This window comes from Apostichopus japonicus, chromosome 22 (assembly GCF_037975245.1).
Source record: "Apostichopus japonicus isolate 1M-3 chromosome 22, ASM3797524v1, whole genome shotgun sequence".
Classification (NCBI taxonomy): Eukaryota; Metazoa; Echinodermata; class Holothuroidea; order Aspidochirotida; family Stichopodidae; genus Apostichopus; species Apostichopus japonicus.
The window spans coordinates 18,057,912-18,073,818 of record NC_092582.1 but is presented as its reverse complement, the minus strand read 5'-3'; the positions used below and the strand labels follow the sequence as shown (position 1 = coordinate 18,073,818).

General features: G+C 37.7%; 1 protein-coding gene across 1 annotated transcript in view; it reads left to right on the top strand.

Annotated features, from left to right (window-relative positions):
• Positions 1-1,317: 1,317 nt before the first annotated feature.
• LOC139963466 (serine/threonine-protein phosphatase 2A activator-like) overlaps positions 1,318-15,907 on the top strand; it is a 31,647-nt gene continuing 17,057 nt past the window's right edge. Inside the window, exons 1-9 of the mRNA XM_071964259.1 lie at positions 1,318-1,465; positions 4,373-4,458; positions 5,030-5,116; positions 6,056-6,181; positions 6,920-7,137; positions 8,051-8,175; positions 8,783-8,883; positions 9,753-9,860; positions 10,549-15,531. Coding sequence (XP_071820360.1) covers positions 1,411-1,465; positions 4,373-4,458; positions 5,030-5,116; positions 6,056-6,181; positions 6,920-7,137; positions 8,051-8,175; positions 8,783-8,883; positions 9,753-9,860; positions 10,549-10,617 — 975 coding nt within the window. The 5' untranslated portion in view covers positions 1,318-1,410 and the 3' untranslated portion in view covers positions 10,618-15,531. The remainder of the gene's footprint in view (positions 1,466-4,372; positions 4,459-5,029; positions 5,117-6,055; positions 6,182-6,919; positions 7,138-8,050; positions 8,176-8,782; positions 8,884-9,752; positions 9,861-10,548; positions 15,532-15,907) is intronic.

The following is a 15,907-nucleotide window of genomic DNA, read 5'->3' as shown; positions in this document are numbered from 1 at the left end:
AGGACTGGACAATAAGCACAACCATCCCTCTCCAATCTCAACCACAAACCTACAACAAAACTCATTTAATATTATCCAAGGACTAATATAGTACTACTTTCTCTGGCAACTGCAAACTGCAGAGCAAATTATACTTCAGAAGAAACTCTCAGCTTGACTTTGCTTAAGAAAAGCAATATATCTTATGGGTTACTCTTATCACAGTTTGATAATTAAAGTTTCTGTGGCATAGGTTCCAGCCCCCTCCCCACACCCCCACCCACCCCACCCCCATGAAATGAAAGAAAACACTTGGAAAGGGTCTTTAAAGCTTCGTAATCTCTTGTACTTGCATTTCGATGAAGAGAAAGTCGAAAACTTCAGATCGCGTATAGCCAGCGATACCGACACAACATACAAAGTAAAAGTACAGAAAAATGAGGGCGCTAAACGAAAACCTAACAGAGCCGTATATAGATTCTGACCTGCAGCTTGCTTCCCTTCCCTGTTCGGACCCATGGTATGAAAGAAAACACTTGGAAAGGGTCTGTAAAACTTCATAATCTCTTGTACTTGCATTGTCGATGTAGAGAAAGTCGAAAACTTCAGATCGCGTATAACCAGCCATACCGACACAACATACAAAGTAAAAGTACAGAAAATAGGCTGAGGAAGCTAAACGAAAAGGCTATAGCGAAAACCTAACAGAGCCGTATATAGATTCTGACCTAAAGCTTGTTTCCCTTCTCTGTTCGGACGCCACTTCCCAAGATTTACGGAGAATTGTCCCCTACACACACAACTCAGAATTTCTGGCTACAGGCAAAATCAACATATCCTACATTATAACATGGCAAATATCAACTTTTCTGTTCTAGACGCCTCTTAACTCGAGTGAAAGACGTAAGTATTTCTATTACGATCTCAAATCAACCCTCGGTTAGCACATGTTGAGTAAAGAGTACAAAGGTTATTACTTATCCTGAAATCCTAGTCATCAGTTTAGTGTGTTAAATTGCTACAAGTTTTCAAATGAACTTTTCTGGCGGGTTTGGCCATCCAAAGCATTCCTAACATGGAGGGTGATACATCATTGGATTACCTTAGCATTCATTTTCAGCAAGGTAACGATTTGAGCATAAAATATAATAAGACAAACAATACAGTGCCTCGATCAGGTTGAGTACTGTGAGGGTGATAGGGAATTTCAAGCTTATACATGAATTAATGACCATTATTTGTCATATTCAGCAGCAAGTTACGGTTCAAATAAATATTTCTTGTTATGCGGTTTCAATGATTGATCATGGTTTACAATTTCGTTTCGTACATGCGCCGTATATTTTTGTACATGTTTCATTCCCTTTGACATCGATGGCGTATGCTCGTTATGTTTAGGTTAACCATTACTGACATAAACATCTCAATCATATGACAAAATTTTGCATACAATTGCGACATTGCCATTATCATAACAAGAAACAAGGTAAAAACAAGTAGAGAGTTAATATATGGAGAGATAAAGTGTTTCAATAAGAAGATTTTTATACTATTTTACAACCGTTTCTGCCCTCGTACCAAGTATTGGGTAAGGCTAAGACTTAAAGAGGCCGCCATTGTTAACAACAGTTACATTACTGTGACTACACAGCTATACACTATAGTACAGTTACTTAGCGTAGCTAGGCGTAAAATAGCCTATATTATAATATTTAGAACCATAGCGTAGCTAGGCGTATGTGTCACATTGTCTAGACCTCCCGGCTGCTAGCCTCATTTATTAACGTTACTGTTAGTGGTATAGGCTAATGCATTAGCCTCTTAGTCTAGATGGAGCCAGGCATTAGTTAAGGCTAGCCAACATGACCTCATATTCCATAGGTGGGGCTTATCCGCAGGGCAGCCCTGCGAATAGCCAGACACATACACCTTATTCACAGGGCAGCCTTAGACTGGGTTAACGGGTTCAGTAACTTTTGGGGCTATTCGAGTTTGCTTTTGGGCACCAGCTACCTTTTGAGAGTCTTTATTGGGAGCCTCTATATTTTTGAGGAATTTGTTGGCCTTTGGGATTCCTACCTCAATGCTGTTAGGATTGGTTTTGGGAGCCTAGGGCCTTAAGATTGAACCAGTCTAGCATTAGTACCACCAACATAAAAAATGTCATCCCTCATTTCACCTTTGTTTTTGCAGAGTGACTGCTCATTTGCATGTAAAGGTGTGGGAGGGGGGGGGTGTCACACCCTTGACCATATTGGCTTTCAGGCAATATCGGCTTTTGGGGAATCCCAAGATAAGCTCCCTTAAAATAAGCTTTTAAAATTGAACTGCTGGGGTTCCAAAATTTAGCTTATGAAGTGGCTAAGACTATTTGGGCCCAAAAGGTTGGCTTTTTCAAGGCCCCTAAACTGACTGGTATCAATAGCAAAACCTAATAATAAACCTATTTTCAAAATCGTCACAGCCCTGCGAATAAGGTGTCTGTGTACGTTATTCGCCGGGCTGCCCTGCGAATAATCACTTCGTATTCCATAACTTACTCTAGGCCTATAGCTGGCTATAGTAATTAGTAGTGCTCATGGTCGGCTCATAATTGACACACTTAAGGATTTGATCAACGGTGTCTATGAAGGAAAAATCCAAATCACTCAACTGAATGTGTTTTTCATATGTGTAGTTCCTCAGAAATGTAATGATCTCAAACTGTGTTCTGTGCTTCTGCACCATACAATTGAGCAGAATTTGACCACAAAATGTCTGCCGTGTCAAGTTCTTTCATACCCCTAAATTGACACATTCGTCGATAAGCTAACTGTAGTATAGGCCTTAGTATACATCCATTGACTTTGGATGTTGTTTGCTATGCTTTGAGCCTCTAAGCTCGGACAGGTCAGGTCTCAGAGAGTAGTGGTATCATATTGAGGTAATGTTGGTTACTTTTAGGGTGTAAGATTTCCAAATGCCCAAAAAACGTTCAAACGGGGGGGGGGGGGGGGGGGGGAGGGTGTTAAAAGCTTAAGAAAAACCACAATTTGGTCAGCAAATAGCTGAAATGGATTCAAGCTCATGAAATATGTAATTCTGCTTGACTGCAAAATGTTTAGGTGGCCTGCTGTATCGTTGCTAGTAATATTTGAAGGTGCGTCAATTACGAGGGTGCATCAATTATGAAGCCTTTACTATATAGTGTATTTAGTCTAAGTAACTGTTGAGTGTTGTAAGCCTAATTTAGACCTGAGCCAGACTGCAAAGTAGAGATGATGCCCATAGGACTTGATGCACTGACTAGCCTACATGATGTTCTTATAATATGATATGCCTATTTCCACGAAAATGTAGCTGACACTTTGTATGTTCAGCACATATCCAGTGCTTCCATCTTAGTTCCCCACATTAAGAAATAACTTTTAGTACAGTCTGGGGCCAAAGTTTGACATCAAAATACACTGTACAAATGTTCAGACATATTCTATGTGTTGTAAGTTACTGGATTGATAATCCTATAATATTAGACAATAGTTTTCAATAAGCAGCAAGTTGCTTTTTTCTTCTTATTATTACTACAAAACAGTAACCAATTAGGATGGGGTGTTAAAACCTTCAACATTATTTTCTTTAAAGTTTACAAGCAAGCCTCCTGCTCACTTAGCTGCCACAAAAGACTGCCCGTGATTATGGAAATTTTGACAAAAGATGGTTCACAATTAGTCTAAAAATCACATTTTTACATTAAGTTTCCTCAGCTCATCACTGACAAAGTCATATTCACATGCATGTAAGCCAGTCCTATTGTTACAAATGTGGGCTGTTACCACCATGGGACAAAGGTCTGTGAGCATTTCCTTGAATTACATGTGCACTGAATGTATGAGCGTGTACAAATATACAACTACAGTTACTAACGCTAGTAGGGCCAAGAAGTGTGTGGAAGAGGCCGCTGCATATAAAATTGTTCACGGTTCCATGTCCACATGTGAATATAAAAATTAAAGCAGTCAGTTCCACTTTGTGAGAACACATGTCAACAGTCTGTACCAGTACATTCTACAGGGCTAATAATAATAGACACTATGACCAAGGGCTATTAATAATAATAATCAGGAGTTAATTTTACGACGAGTAAGTGACCACGAATGTGGGAGAAGCCCGCAAGGGCTTATGGATTACAACTTTCACAACGTACTATGCATATTACACTAGTTCATCTTTAAATGCCAAAAAATGTTCTGGTTTAGATTTATTGAAACATGTTTGAACACATATCGAATGTGATTAAATACTACATGAGTATTCACTTATCATATGTAAGCAGTTTGGCAAATCTTGTTTCTTGCAAACAATCATGTGATGTAAATTGATAAAAGAACAAATAAATTCTCTGTTCCTGCTGCAGATTTTACAATGTCTGATTTGGTGTTTCAAGAACCAACGAAACAAATTAAAAATGTAGCAGATTTGGCAACGTGGAAGAAATCCCAGGTAAGTGGTAATTGGATAGTATATCTGTTAAGGCATAAATATATGTATATTGAGATGTGTTCCCATGCATTGATGTCTAACTACAGAGAATTGTAGGAGTGGCTAGTCTGCTTGAAATTTAAAAAAACCAATCCTGGAATATTCCTGTAATTTGACCTTAAAGAGGAGAACCTGTTACTTTTCTAAACTAATCAAATGCGCAAAAATTGAAGCATTTGGCAAATCTAGAAATTATCGTTCATATGAAGTTCGACAACCTTATTTGTCTCTTCTTCATTTTGTAAATATGACACTTTCCTTGAAAAAAAGATGCGGAATTAAAATATGTTTTCATTTCTGGAAAGTTATGTTAAGGTCAAAGAAACTATGACATTCTCTTCTCAGTCCAGGCTCAAGTTATAAATATTAATTCATTTTCTTACATATTCTAGTAACACTAATATAACATGATATTTTTGTTTCAAACTATAGCCAACATGATGTTTTTCCCCATATAAATAGCATGATGTGGTGTAATTATATACAACATCTTTAACTGTTAATCTGTTCTTTTATACATTTTATTTGCAAGGCATATAGTGATTACATGGGCTTTGTAAGGTTGATGAACACCACCGTCAAGGGGAAGAAACTGACAGATGAGTGCAATGTCTCTGAGGTGATTCTCTAATTCTATCTGATAATAATAATAATAATAATATTTGATTTTTATATAGTGCTTTACACCAGCAATAGGTCTCAAAGCGCTTTACAGACATTATACTACCCTTGGTCAATGATAACCTGTCCCAGAGACAATCCCTCCAGTCGGCAGCAGTTATATACTGCGCCCAATAACAAGTTACCTCAGTAACCTCACAGGTACCCATTTAATCCCCCTGGGTGGAGAGAGGCAAGTGAGATAAAGCATCTTGCCCAAGGACACAACGTAATGAACTAGGCAGGAATCGAACCAGCAATCCTTGGATCATGAGTCCGACGCCTTAGCCAATTGGCCACCACACTCTCTGAAGTACTGTAGCTACAGCTGATGGTGATGATGAAGAGAGGAGAGAGTGTATGTGTCTTTGTGCGTGAGTAGCGAGGGGCATTGAGCATGGGAGGGGGTGGCATTGGACATGGCATGGGAGGGGACTCAGGGAGAGGTTGGCATTGGACAAGGCATGAGCCCGGAATCAAGAGGCTTAGTTCTAATATAATGCTGATCTCAGCCAGTGAGGTAAGCCTTCGACTTGTACTTTTTATAAAATATTGAAGAAAGTCTCAGAGGGTTTATCTTCAACTAAAAAAGTTGATTTTCATAGCAAAAAGCCTCGCTTGATGCTTTCAGGCAGTTTACTTTGAAGTTGCCGACATTGACATGCTCGTGTTCAAACCATATGTAAAATCGTCAGTCTAAATTTATCTCTTCCTATAATTCAATTCCATCGGTTGTTCTCTTTGTACTAAGTGAAATTCAAAAACCGATTCTGAATGAGTTCACACAGGTTGACTGCAAGAGTCTGTCTTACAGTTTTAATATTTTTCAAATCATGCAAAGATATATGCTAAGACTTATTCTCGTTTTCGTTGAAGTCGATCTTTCTTCATATTTCAGACCTGCCAGAAATTGATTACGATGATTGATACCTTGGATGGATGGGCGGAGGAAATCCCCCCTTTACAGCAACCACAGAGATACGGTAACCAGGCATTTAGAAATTGGCATACAAAATTAAAGGAGGTGAGTTATAAGTGGAAGACCTGAAATTATTGTGGTTTGCTAATTGGGCAACCATTTGGTCCAATAAAGGGGACTTGTCAAAGCTATTTGTCATTTTTTTTTCATTGCATGGCATTGCAAGAATTTGAAATATCAATAATATATGACAGCCTTGAACCTGCTAATGGTATGTTGCTGAATGTTTAGCACATCCCCCAACTGTTAACTGTGGCAAATTAAATGTCTAAACATTCTGATTTGAATGTTTTTGTATTTGCAAGTAATTTGTCAAACTTTGTGGGTGTTGTGATGAAAAATAACAACCTTTAAACTTAACTATCCATCTGTGGTTATTAATTTTCACATAATTTTTAGCAATTTGTTTTTGTGCTCTCTAATAGAGAAATGTTACTTTTTGCCTTTTGGTCTCATCCCACCTGTATCATTTTGTAATTAATCTGCAAGAATGGAAATATCGGACACTTACATGCATGCAGATAGGTTTGTTCCTGGCAAACTTCCTCATATGAGATGGAAAACCAACTGTGAAGTCAAATATGTAAAGCTTAACTTCTTAAGTTCTTAATAAACATCTTCATTGTGTAGCATATTACAAACCAGCAGAACCAAAAAATATGAACATTTGTGTGTTGCAGGGTCATGAAAGGATAGACTCATACTTTCTACTCAGATTGACTCAAAAATTTGCAAGGCAATAAAAATATTTCCATATTTTTTTTTTGTGTGGCCTCTTTAAAGAATGCAGAGACTTTAATTCAAGATATCTTGCCAGACAACTGCAAGGGTGCATCGATAGAATTAAAATCCTATCTGACAGAAGGGTTCGGTAACTACACCAGGATTGATTACGGGACTGGTCACGAGATGAACTACGCCACTTTCCTCTGTTGCCTCTTCAAACTCAGGGTGCTGGAAGAGACAGACTCTGAAGCAGTGGTCCATCGTGTATTTGACAGGTAGTTTGAACAGTTGGTTCATGTATCTCTTCAACAGCTGTACGATGTGAAAATGGTACTAATTACCTTCTGTCGTTGAGTTTATCCTCTGGATAATTAAGGAGATTTCTGCTCATGGATCTAGACTTAATGTTTCATTCATACAGTCTGTCTGTCTGTCTACCTATTCTATTACTAGATTTTGAATTTTTATATTCTTTATATTGAGGCCAATATGCACAGATATCTTTCATGACTGATGGACTTGGTAAACAAAATTCTTCACCGTGACCATTCAGCTATCCACATAACCATACAGGACTTGCTCTAATATGTCTAGAAACATTTGGTATTATCCACATAACCGTAGTTCTCTTAATGTACTGGTTGTATAAAAAGTTGTTAACCATATAGCTAGGACCTACTGTAGCCTAGGCTAAGCTATGGCTATAGCCATGTAGTGTCCTTTTAGTTATCCTCCCTATGGGACTAGCCAGTTGTGGTCTTCCACAAACATTTGGTATCATCGACATAACCGTAGTTCTCTTAATGTACAGTTATTAACCATATAGCACAGCCCTACTGTAGCCTAGGCTAGGTTATGGCTATAGCCACATAGTGTATTTTTAGTACTCCTCCCTATGGGACTAGAAAGTTGTGGTCTTCCACAAACATTTGGTATTATCCACACAACCGTAGTTCTCTTAATGTACTGGTTGCATAAAAAGTTGTTAACCGTATAGCACTGACCTACTGTAGCCTATGTTAAGTTATGGCTATACCCACGTAGTGTACTTTTAGTAATCCTCCCCATGGGACTAGTTGATTGTTCCTTCTCAGTCTATCATCCGAAGAGTATGGATTAGAACAATGGTTCTCTCGTATGCTTCATCTACTAACATCATATGTCACTATATGATCTGTTCTTTCATAGGTACTTAGAATTTATGAGGAAATTACAGACGAAGTACATGATGGAACCAGCTGGAAGTCAGGGCGTTTGGGGACTGGATGATTTTCAGTTTCTTCCTTACATTTGGGGAAGCTCACAGCTACTAGGTAAGAAGAGATAAAAATGGGGCGGGGGGGGGGGGGTGGATGGGGAAGAGGGAGGGAGACAGTTTCCTTTCTGATTACCAGGAAAGAAGAACCTTTTTGGGTACTTAACTTTACCGTTTTACTCCCCACTCACCTGTTCTTTCCATCCCTAAACTACCTTATTCTGACAAAGTTAGACTTAGCAAATCATTTTAACCCCTGTCACCTTCTAATTCAGTTACTGGATTTGCCCACCCTTCATTAGATGAGACAAGTTAATTGGAATAAGAAGTTAATTGGTTCATTGAACAATGAACAGAGTAGACTAATAGACAGAACAATGTAGTGAGGTGAAAGAAAATTACCACTTTCACTGCCTGCCTTATTTTTAAATTTTTCCTCTGAAGAAACGACAGGCTTTTCCTGTTTAATGCCATTAAAATAAAAATGTATTTGATAGGCGAACTGAAATCTGAAGCTGATCACGTGTAACATTCATCGATAAAGTCAGTTATTAATATTTGATTGTTTCCCTTACAAACTTGTTAAACATATCTTCTGGTCTGTATTTCAAGCTTTGTGGTCATTTTTTGGTTAAAAGTAAATATAATATTTTTTTGCTCTACAGGTCATCCCAAAGTATCCCCCAAAGACTTTGTGGAACAAGATGTGTCGCATTTTTACAAAGATGAATACATGTTTATGGCGTGTATAGAATACATAAACCAGGTAACGTCCTCACATTCTGCTTGGGTTTTAACCATTTGTTTAAGAAAAAATAAGACAAAAACTAAAACCTAATCATGTAATTTTCTAGTGCAATTTCGGTGGATCGAAGTAGTCAAGTTTACCGTTGCTATGGTCAAATGAATAAAAGTGGTGGTATAAGACGCAATGAAACTTAGCATCTGGGAGGTAATGGAGTAACCAGGAGAAATCCTTTTATTTTCCCCATCTGAAATGGTCTTTCCTCACTGCCAAAAAATATGTATAAGCTAAAAATTGAAAATAGGATAGCCTCTCTATGCAATAGATTCAACATGTAGGTCAAAATGTACGCCATTCGACTTCTCCCACATGCAAGTGTGGTCGTATAGATTACTGTAAGGTTATTAAATTATAATAAAGTCAATGCCAAATTCAGCATTAAAGGTATGCAACAGCGTAGGTAGGTGGAGTGTCATAGCTTTAAGAATCTTTCTACTCACCTAGCCATTTTTTTTTCCCCTCCCCCTATCCTCATCAACAGTACCCCTACTTTGACAAAACACCTATTGAGTGCACTCAGGTATAAAACAAGTCCAAAATTTCATAACGGCCCACGGGATGCAAGGAAAAACCATCCCCGACTTGCAGGAAATTCTTCCTTGTTCTTGGGTATTCACAAAAAAAAATTCTCAGGAGCAAGGAGTGATCTACTTCATACTAGCTGTTAGTCTGTTTGAAAATTCATTAGAACTGTCCGCTACAGATTATTGTAAATATTTTGCGGATGATTTCAAGTTGCTTCCGAGAATTGATCGTTTCTTGTCATCATAGTTTGAAAACTTCAATTTAAATATCTCAAGAACACTTGTACCATATCCTCTCCATTGTAGGTGAAGACTGGACCATTTGCTGAACATTCGAATCAACTTTGGAATATCAGTGGCGTGATGCACTGGACAAAAGTCAACTCGGGATTAATTAAGATGTACATGGAAGAAGTAAGAAAAATTTCCCAAAATTTTCCTTTATTTTTCGAAAGACAACGGAAGAGTAAGAAGAGGTCGGCGATTTTAAGTACTGATTACTTTTACATATCGTTAAAGTGTTACACATTTGAGGCAGCTGTTGTTTACTATTTAGCATCTCCCACTACTTAAGCATGTGTGCATAATGTTGTTAACATACATGTTGAAATAGGGTATAGGTTTGGTTGATGTAATTTTAGGAACCAAACATCTATTAATTACATCAACACAATTATGTAATGTTAAAAACCAAACATGAATAACAAATTTTTAGAAAACAAACCCCATAAGGTTATTTTAGTAATTAAACACAAATACATACATTTTAGAACTTCACACTATCATGTAATGTTAGAAGCCAAACATGTTTATGTAATTGTAGAAACCAAACACGATTACATAAATTTTTGAACTTCACACTATCATGTAATGTTAGAAGCCTCACCTTACAACAAGTTGTTGTATGTAGTGTTTTAACAATTGCAATCTTATTTTGCACTTTAGCTGTTCTCCCTCTGGTAAAGTTGGTGACCAAACTCAGAAAGCTGCTTTAAACCTCGCTCACACACACCCCCTCTCCCCCCCCCTCCCCCTCACCAAGCCCTACAGATGAATATATGTTAGATCTAAAACTGTTTCTCATGTCATAACATCATTACAGGTCTTAGGTAAATTTCCAGTGGTGCAACATTTCCACTTTGGTAACTTGATGTCGATGAAGCCAGCCTGAGTGACCAGTCGAGGCTGACCACTCTTGCCATTGCGGTCAAAGAGGAACAGGAGCGGAAGGTGAGGGGAGAGTGTTTAGTTCAGAAATCATATACCTTGTATAGTGTGTGGCTGAAGGGATCGTACCAAACTCATGAAGAGTGAGTGGTACAGCCCACAATGCGGTAGCGAAAGAGATATTTTATTATGTATATGTTAGCAAAATGGTTAAGAGAAAAAAGTTATGAAGAATTGTAGACTAAAATTTTGTATCGAGAGCAAAGGAATTTTTTGCTACTTTTCGCTAATTGATATTGATTATGAGGAGATGAAAAGAGAGTCTTTTGTGCAATGATGTAATTCTGACATAAATAGCTCATCAATGTTTCATCGCTGATATCTTGTATTGTACATGGCAAATGAATTGTGACCGTTTGTTGCCATCTCCCATAACTTGTATTGTACATGGCAATGAATTGTGACCCGTCGTTGCCGTTGCCGATACCTTGTATTGTGCATGGCAAATGAATTGTGACCATTTGTTGCCATCTCCCATAACTTGTATTGTACATGGCAAATGAATTGTGACCATTTGTTCCCATCGCCGATAACTTGTATTGTACATGGCAAATGAATTGTGTCTAGTCATAGCCATATTCTGTGTGTGACCTTCATTCATAAGTTCAGTGTATACGTAATGAGAAGTAGTACTACTTCCTATGTGGATCTGTTTGTCCTATTATCTCGTTCAGCGTGACATCATCGTCGTCAGTTGTCGATGAAAGAGGAACTGATAACCTTTCAATGCAACTGATGTCACACTTTCACGGTAGCATCCTGCGTACTTCCTTTGTGCCACTTGATCTATAAGAGATTATGAAAGGTTATAATTTATGAATTGCAGTTTCCATTTTGAAAGGCCTGTTTCACTTTCTTTTCCTCGTCGAGTTGAAGCCGATATGCCTCGTGTGTTTGGGCTGCACCGGATGAAGAGTTTATTATGAAAGAAATGTGAAATGTTATCATACGATGCAAATTTAGCAAAGGTCTGTAGGAACGCTACATTGAGGCAGTGGCAGCTTGCTTCCTTGTACAAACAACAGTTTAATACATCCATCACTCTTGCATGTTAGATTCCCTGCCAAAGGCGAAAGGAATCGATGTAATGGTTATAGTGTGTGTGTGTATCATGGCGTGTGTGTGTGTGTGTATCTGAAATGTTTTCCAGAGGTTTGCTTTGAAGCAACTCTGCAAACATACTAGAGTATAATGCACTAAACGGCTCATTTTCACACCATACCTCATACATACCAAACGTAGCATAGCAGGAACTATATCCATAGGTAAATTATATCGTTTAAAAAACTATAAAAAAAATATGTCTTTTTTCATCCAGTACCTACCCAGTCTCGACCCCTGTATCAATTAGGGGAACTCCTTGTTTATGGCAATTGGGCATTTTGTTAATCTAAGCATTGATATAGGTCTCTTTACATAAAATTCACCTTCCATTGAACCAAAATCTTCACTATTCTCACCCACGGTTAACACCATTACAATCTCATCCCATACGTGTGCTATTAGACAAAGGAAATGTGATCGTCAATCTCTTTTCAAAATAATATATTTCAAATGAAAGAAATGTTTTAGGCAATGTTAATATTTTAACATCTGTTTGGTCCAAGTCAGTTAAGCTTCTGAACTGAAATAAATTTTCAGGGATCAAAATCCAGTGAGTGTCCAAACAGCTTTCAAAGAAATCGCAAAATTACACCTTCTAATTTGTTGTCAGATCAGTTGTGATACATCATTCCCTTTGTTCCATGACACAATATATAGTACATTAAAACCAAAGCCATGAAAACATGAAATCTTTTTACAGTAACTTGTGTGAAGCTATTTCCTTCAAAGGAGTCCATTCCTTATTCAAGAACAGCCTTTTTTTTCACTCCATGGAGAATTTCTCTACCAGAACACATGAGGTCAAGAATTTCCTGCACAAATTTTACCATTAAAAGGCGATTTTCTCTGCCTCCCAAGAGACAGTCAGAAATTGGTTGATGAATTTCCTTATTTCAAGTAACCACTGTGAGGATTCATCACTCTGGCCGGTTTTTTTTTTTTTTTTCCATTTGAATGAAAAAATATATACAGGAAGAGGTCAAATCATTAAACTGGCTGTGTCTTGTCTAAAGTCGTTTCATTTAAAATGATACCAGGAAGCAGCTGTTCTTTATTTCATGTGAATTGATACATGTTGATTTTCCTTTCAGAGAGAGTGTTTGTGGTCTTTATTATTCCTGTTGCTATTTGTGTCCAGAGCTAGTTCGGGTTTAAACATATTTTTCGATGTACAATTACTTGCACGTGGATGATGTATTATCCTAAAGTAGCGCTGATATTAAATAAGCCTGATTAAGGAAACTGGAGTTATTGCAAATGTTATTTCAGTTATTTTTGATGTCGTACATGGTTTCCTTTTATGTTCTAGAGTGTCCTGCTAATATGGAATATAAAAGTAGATAATAAAATTAGTGTTACTTTCGATATTTTTATCAATCAAGTGAATTTTTTTGGGTCTAATTAACCTATCATATCAGTACATTATCCCAAGTCTCATAAAATTGGAAAAATGGAAAGGGAAAAAATATCACTAAATGGACAAAACTTCAACCTTTTCTCTGAAATGATTTTAATAAAAATATCCTTTTTTTCCTACAAGCACCTTGTCTGCAGTTTCATTATCCTCTTATTTCAGTATCTATTTGAAAATCGTAATATTTCTTCTAATTAAACTCGAGCCTTGAATGCGATGTGACTATGCATTGAACAACAATACTTTGTGTCAGAGTCGTAAATTAATCACCCTATCAAGTGATCGAGTTTCGTTATTTTGAGTAGTTTTACCAACTCAATTCCTTGTTTCATAGAAAGGACTCCTCACCTTTTTTTTTTATCCAGTTTTATTTTTCATTTTTTCTTTTTGTAGTGTTACATAATACAGAAATGGTACAACTCCAGTTGAGACATATTAAAATATTCCTTACGATAAAAATAGTCTCTTTTCCTTTTTCCTGCTAGGAATTTTTTTTTTTTTACCTTTTTAAAGTTTGTCCAAGACAGAGTGGGAGAGAGATAAAGTGATATAAATATTAACGGAAATAATAGAAGACTTCAAACACTTCAGTTTAATTTTATCTGGAGAGTGTGGGCTTCTCTTCCTACGTTGGGCTCCACTTTTCATGTTGTTATCCTTGGCACTTGCAATGTGAGACGAGTGATAAATTTGACATATTTCATTTCTTTGAATGAAACTATTTTTGCCAAGAGCGGCCTATAGCATCCTATAGCTGTAACATTATAACTACATGTAACTCCAGATTTAGTTTGATAAGTGGTAATTTTTGACATTAAATGTCAAAAGGTATCACTTCGTGTGGGTGGACTACAATGTAAACCAGAAAGAAAATGTCCCAACACTTACAGTCTGTCACGGTCTCTTTCTACAAACAAATACTGGATGATGGTCCGTACCTATATCTACAGCAAGTGTCCAGTTTGCTTATAATAAGTGTATGAAAAGATATCACTTTGCAGTTGAGCAATAGATGTCCGCTACACAATGAACTTAACATATATGTATGTATGTATATGTGATCTTCCCGCAAGCAGGAACTCGCGAAAGAAGCCATGGAGGCTTGTAGACTCGCAAGCTGACCGAAGCCAATCTCTCGGCACACATCCATTTAACGTCCATGTCGGGAAGTTGTTATTGAACAACACCCTTGCCAGACGACACACATTGCTGTCGGCGGGAATCGAACCGGGGATCTCATGACTGGGAGACGCCGGCGTTAACCACTAGGCTATACAATCCGCACTACTATATATAGCACATCAAGCATATAGCATATAGCACATCAAATAATGTGGTTTGGTACATAGTATACAGAACCAATTCCTGGATCCAGGATGATGGTCAATAACTATTTACAGTAACCATCCACTTTGCTTATAAATGTAAAATCATGTTATTGAAGTTTTAAGTTGAAGGTTTATACTCCTGTATCACGGCAAGACCTGTGCAACTACACATCACTTCACCCCTGGTCATTGGTAACCTGTCACACCCACACACCCAAGTATGCACAATTCAAACAGTCACTTCCAGTGCACCTACAGTGTGCCATCTATGTGTCCCCAGGGGGACTGCCTGTAGGGTGCAGCCGCACACCAGCGCACGCAACTATATTTACAAGCTACCTCACTGGTCCCCATTTCATAAAGTGAGGCAGTGAAGATTAAGTGCCTTGCCCAAAAACACAACGTAAGGATCGGGCTAGGATTCGAACCTGCAATCGTTAGAATGCAAGTCCAAGACCATAGCCATTTGACCACTACGCTATTGCTGTACAGTGAACTTCTACAACCCAAGCAGGTCCTTCTTTAACCCAAGCAAAAGATTCTTGCTATATAATAAACATTCATATAAACAAGCTGTTACTTATTCTTTACTACTTCATGCAGTAATCTTGGTCTGCTTGCCTTAAAAAGTGGATATTACACAATAAACATAAATAGCGCCCTCTATTTTGTTTTTCTCTCTCTCTATACGTATTTACATTACATATATCTTATATATACATACACGTAAGGTTCTGAATAAGGGTGTAGCCAGAAAGTCTGAAATAGTTCATTCAACTCTCCCAGGTGCTTGTGTAATGTACAGTGTGTGTGTAATGTACACAATAACAGAGACAATTAGTATACTACACTGACTGCACACTTTCTCTGTGATGGAAGTAATACAGGATGAAGTTCAAATAACTGATTGGTGATGAGCGTAACATGACAGGGTCTGTACTGTAACAGACAGTATGGTGATGTAACTCCGGCCAGCGTGGAGTGAGTGATGTGGTATCGAGGTGTGTCACTGGTGGGTTATAATATAATAAGCATGAACCAGCACTTAGTAGTCTGCTGTGTTATAGTTAAATAAATTCTCAGTGACAAGGAAATGATGTAAACAGTTATTGGAGGAGTCTGATGAAATGGAATAGTGGACTGTTGCATCATTTACCAAGGATTATTATTATCATTGTTTATTGTATTTGTAAATTGTAAATGACAGATAACAGGGAGGGAGGTGGGATGGAGGGAGGGGAGAGGTATCAGGTCCTTATAGACTAAATCATGGCTTGTTTGTGTCATTGAATTACTGTTACATGGATTCAAAACAGATGGTGTTTGCCAAATACACTATGAGAACAGTAAGTTTGTCCATCTTCCTTGGACAAAGAAGTATCTTTTTA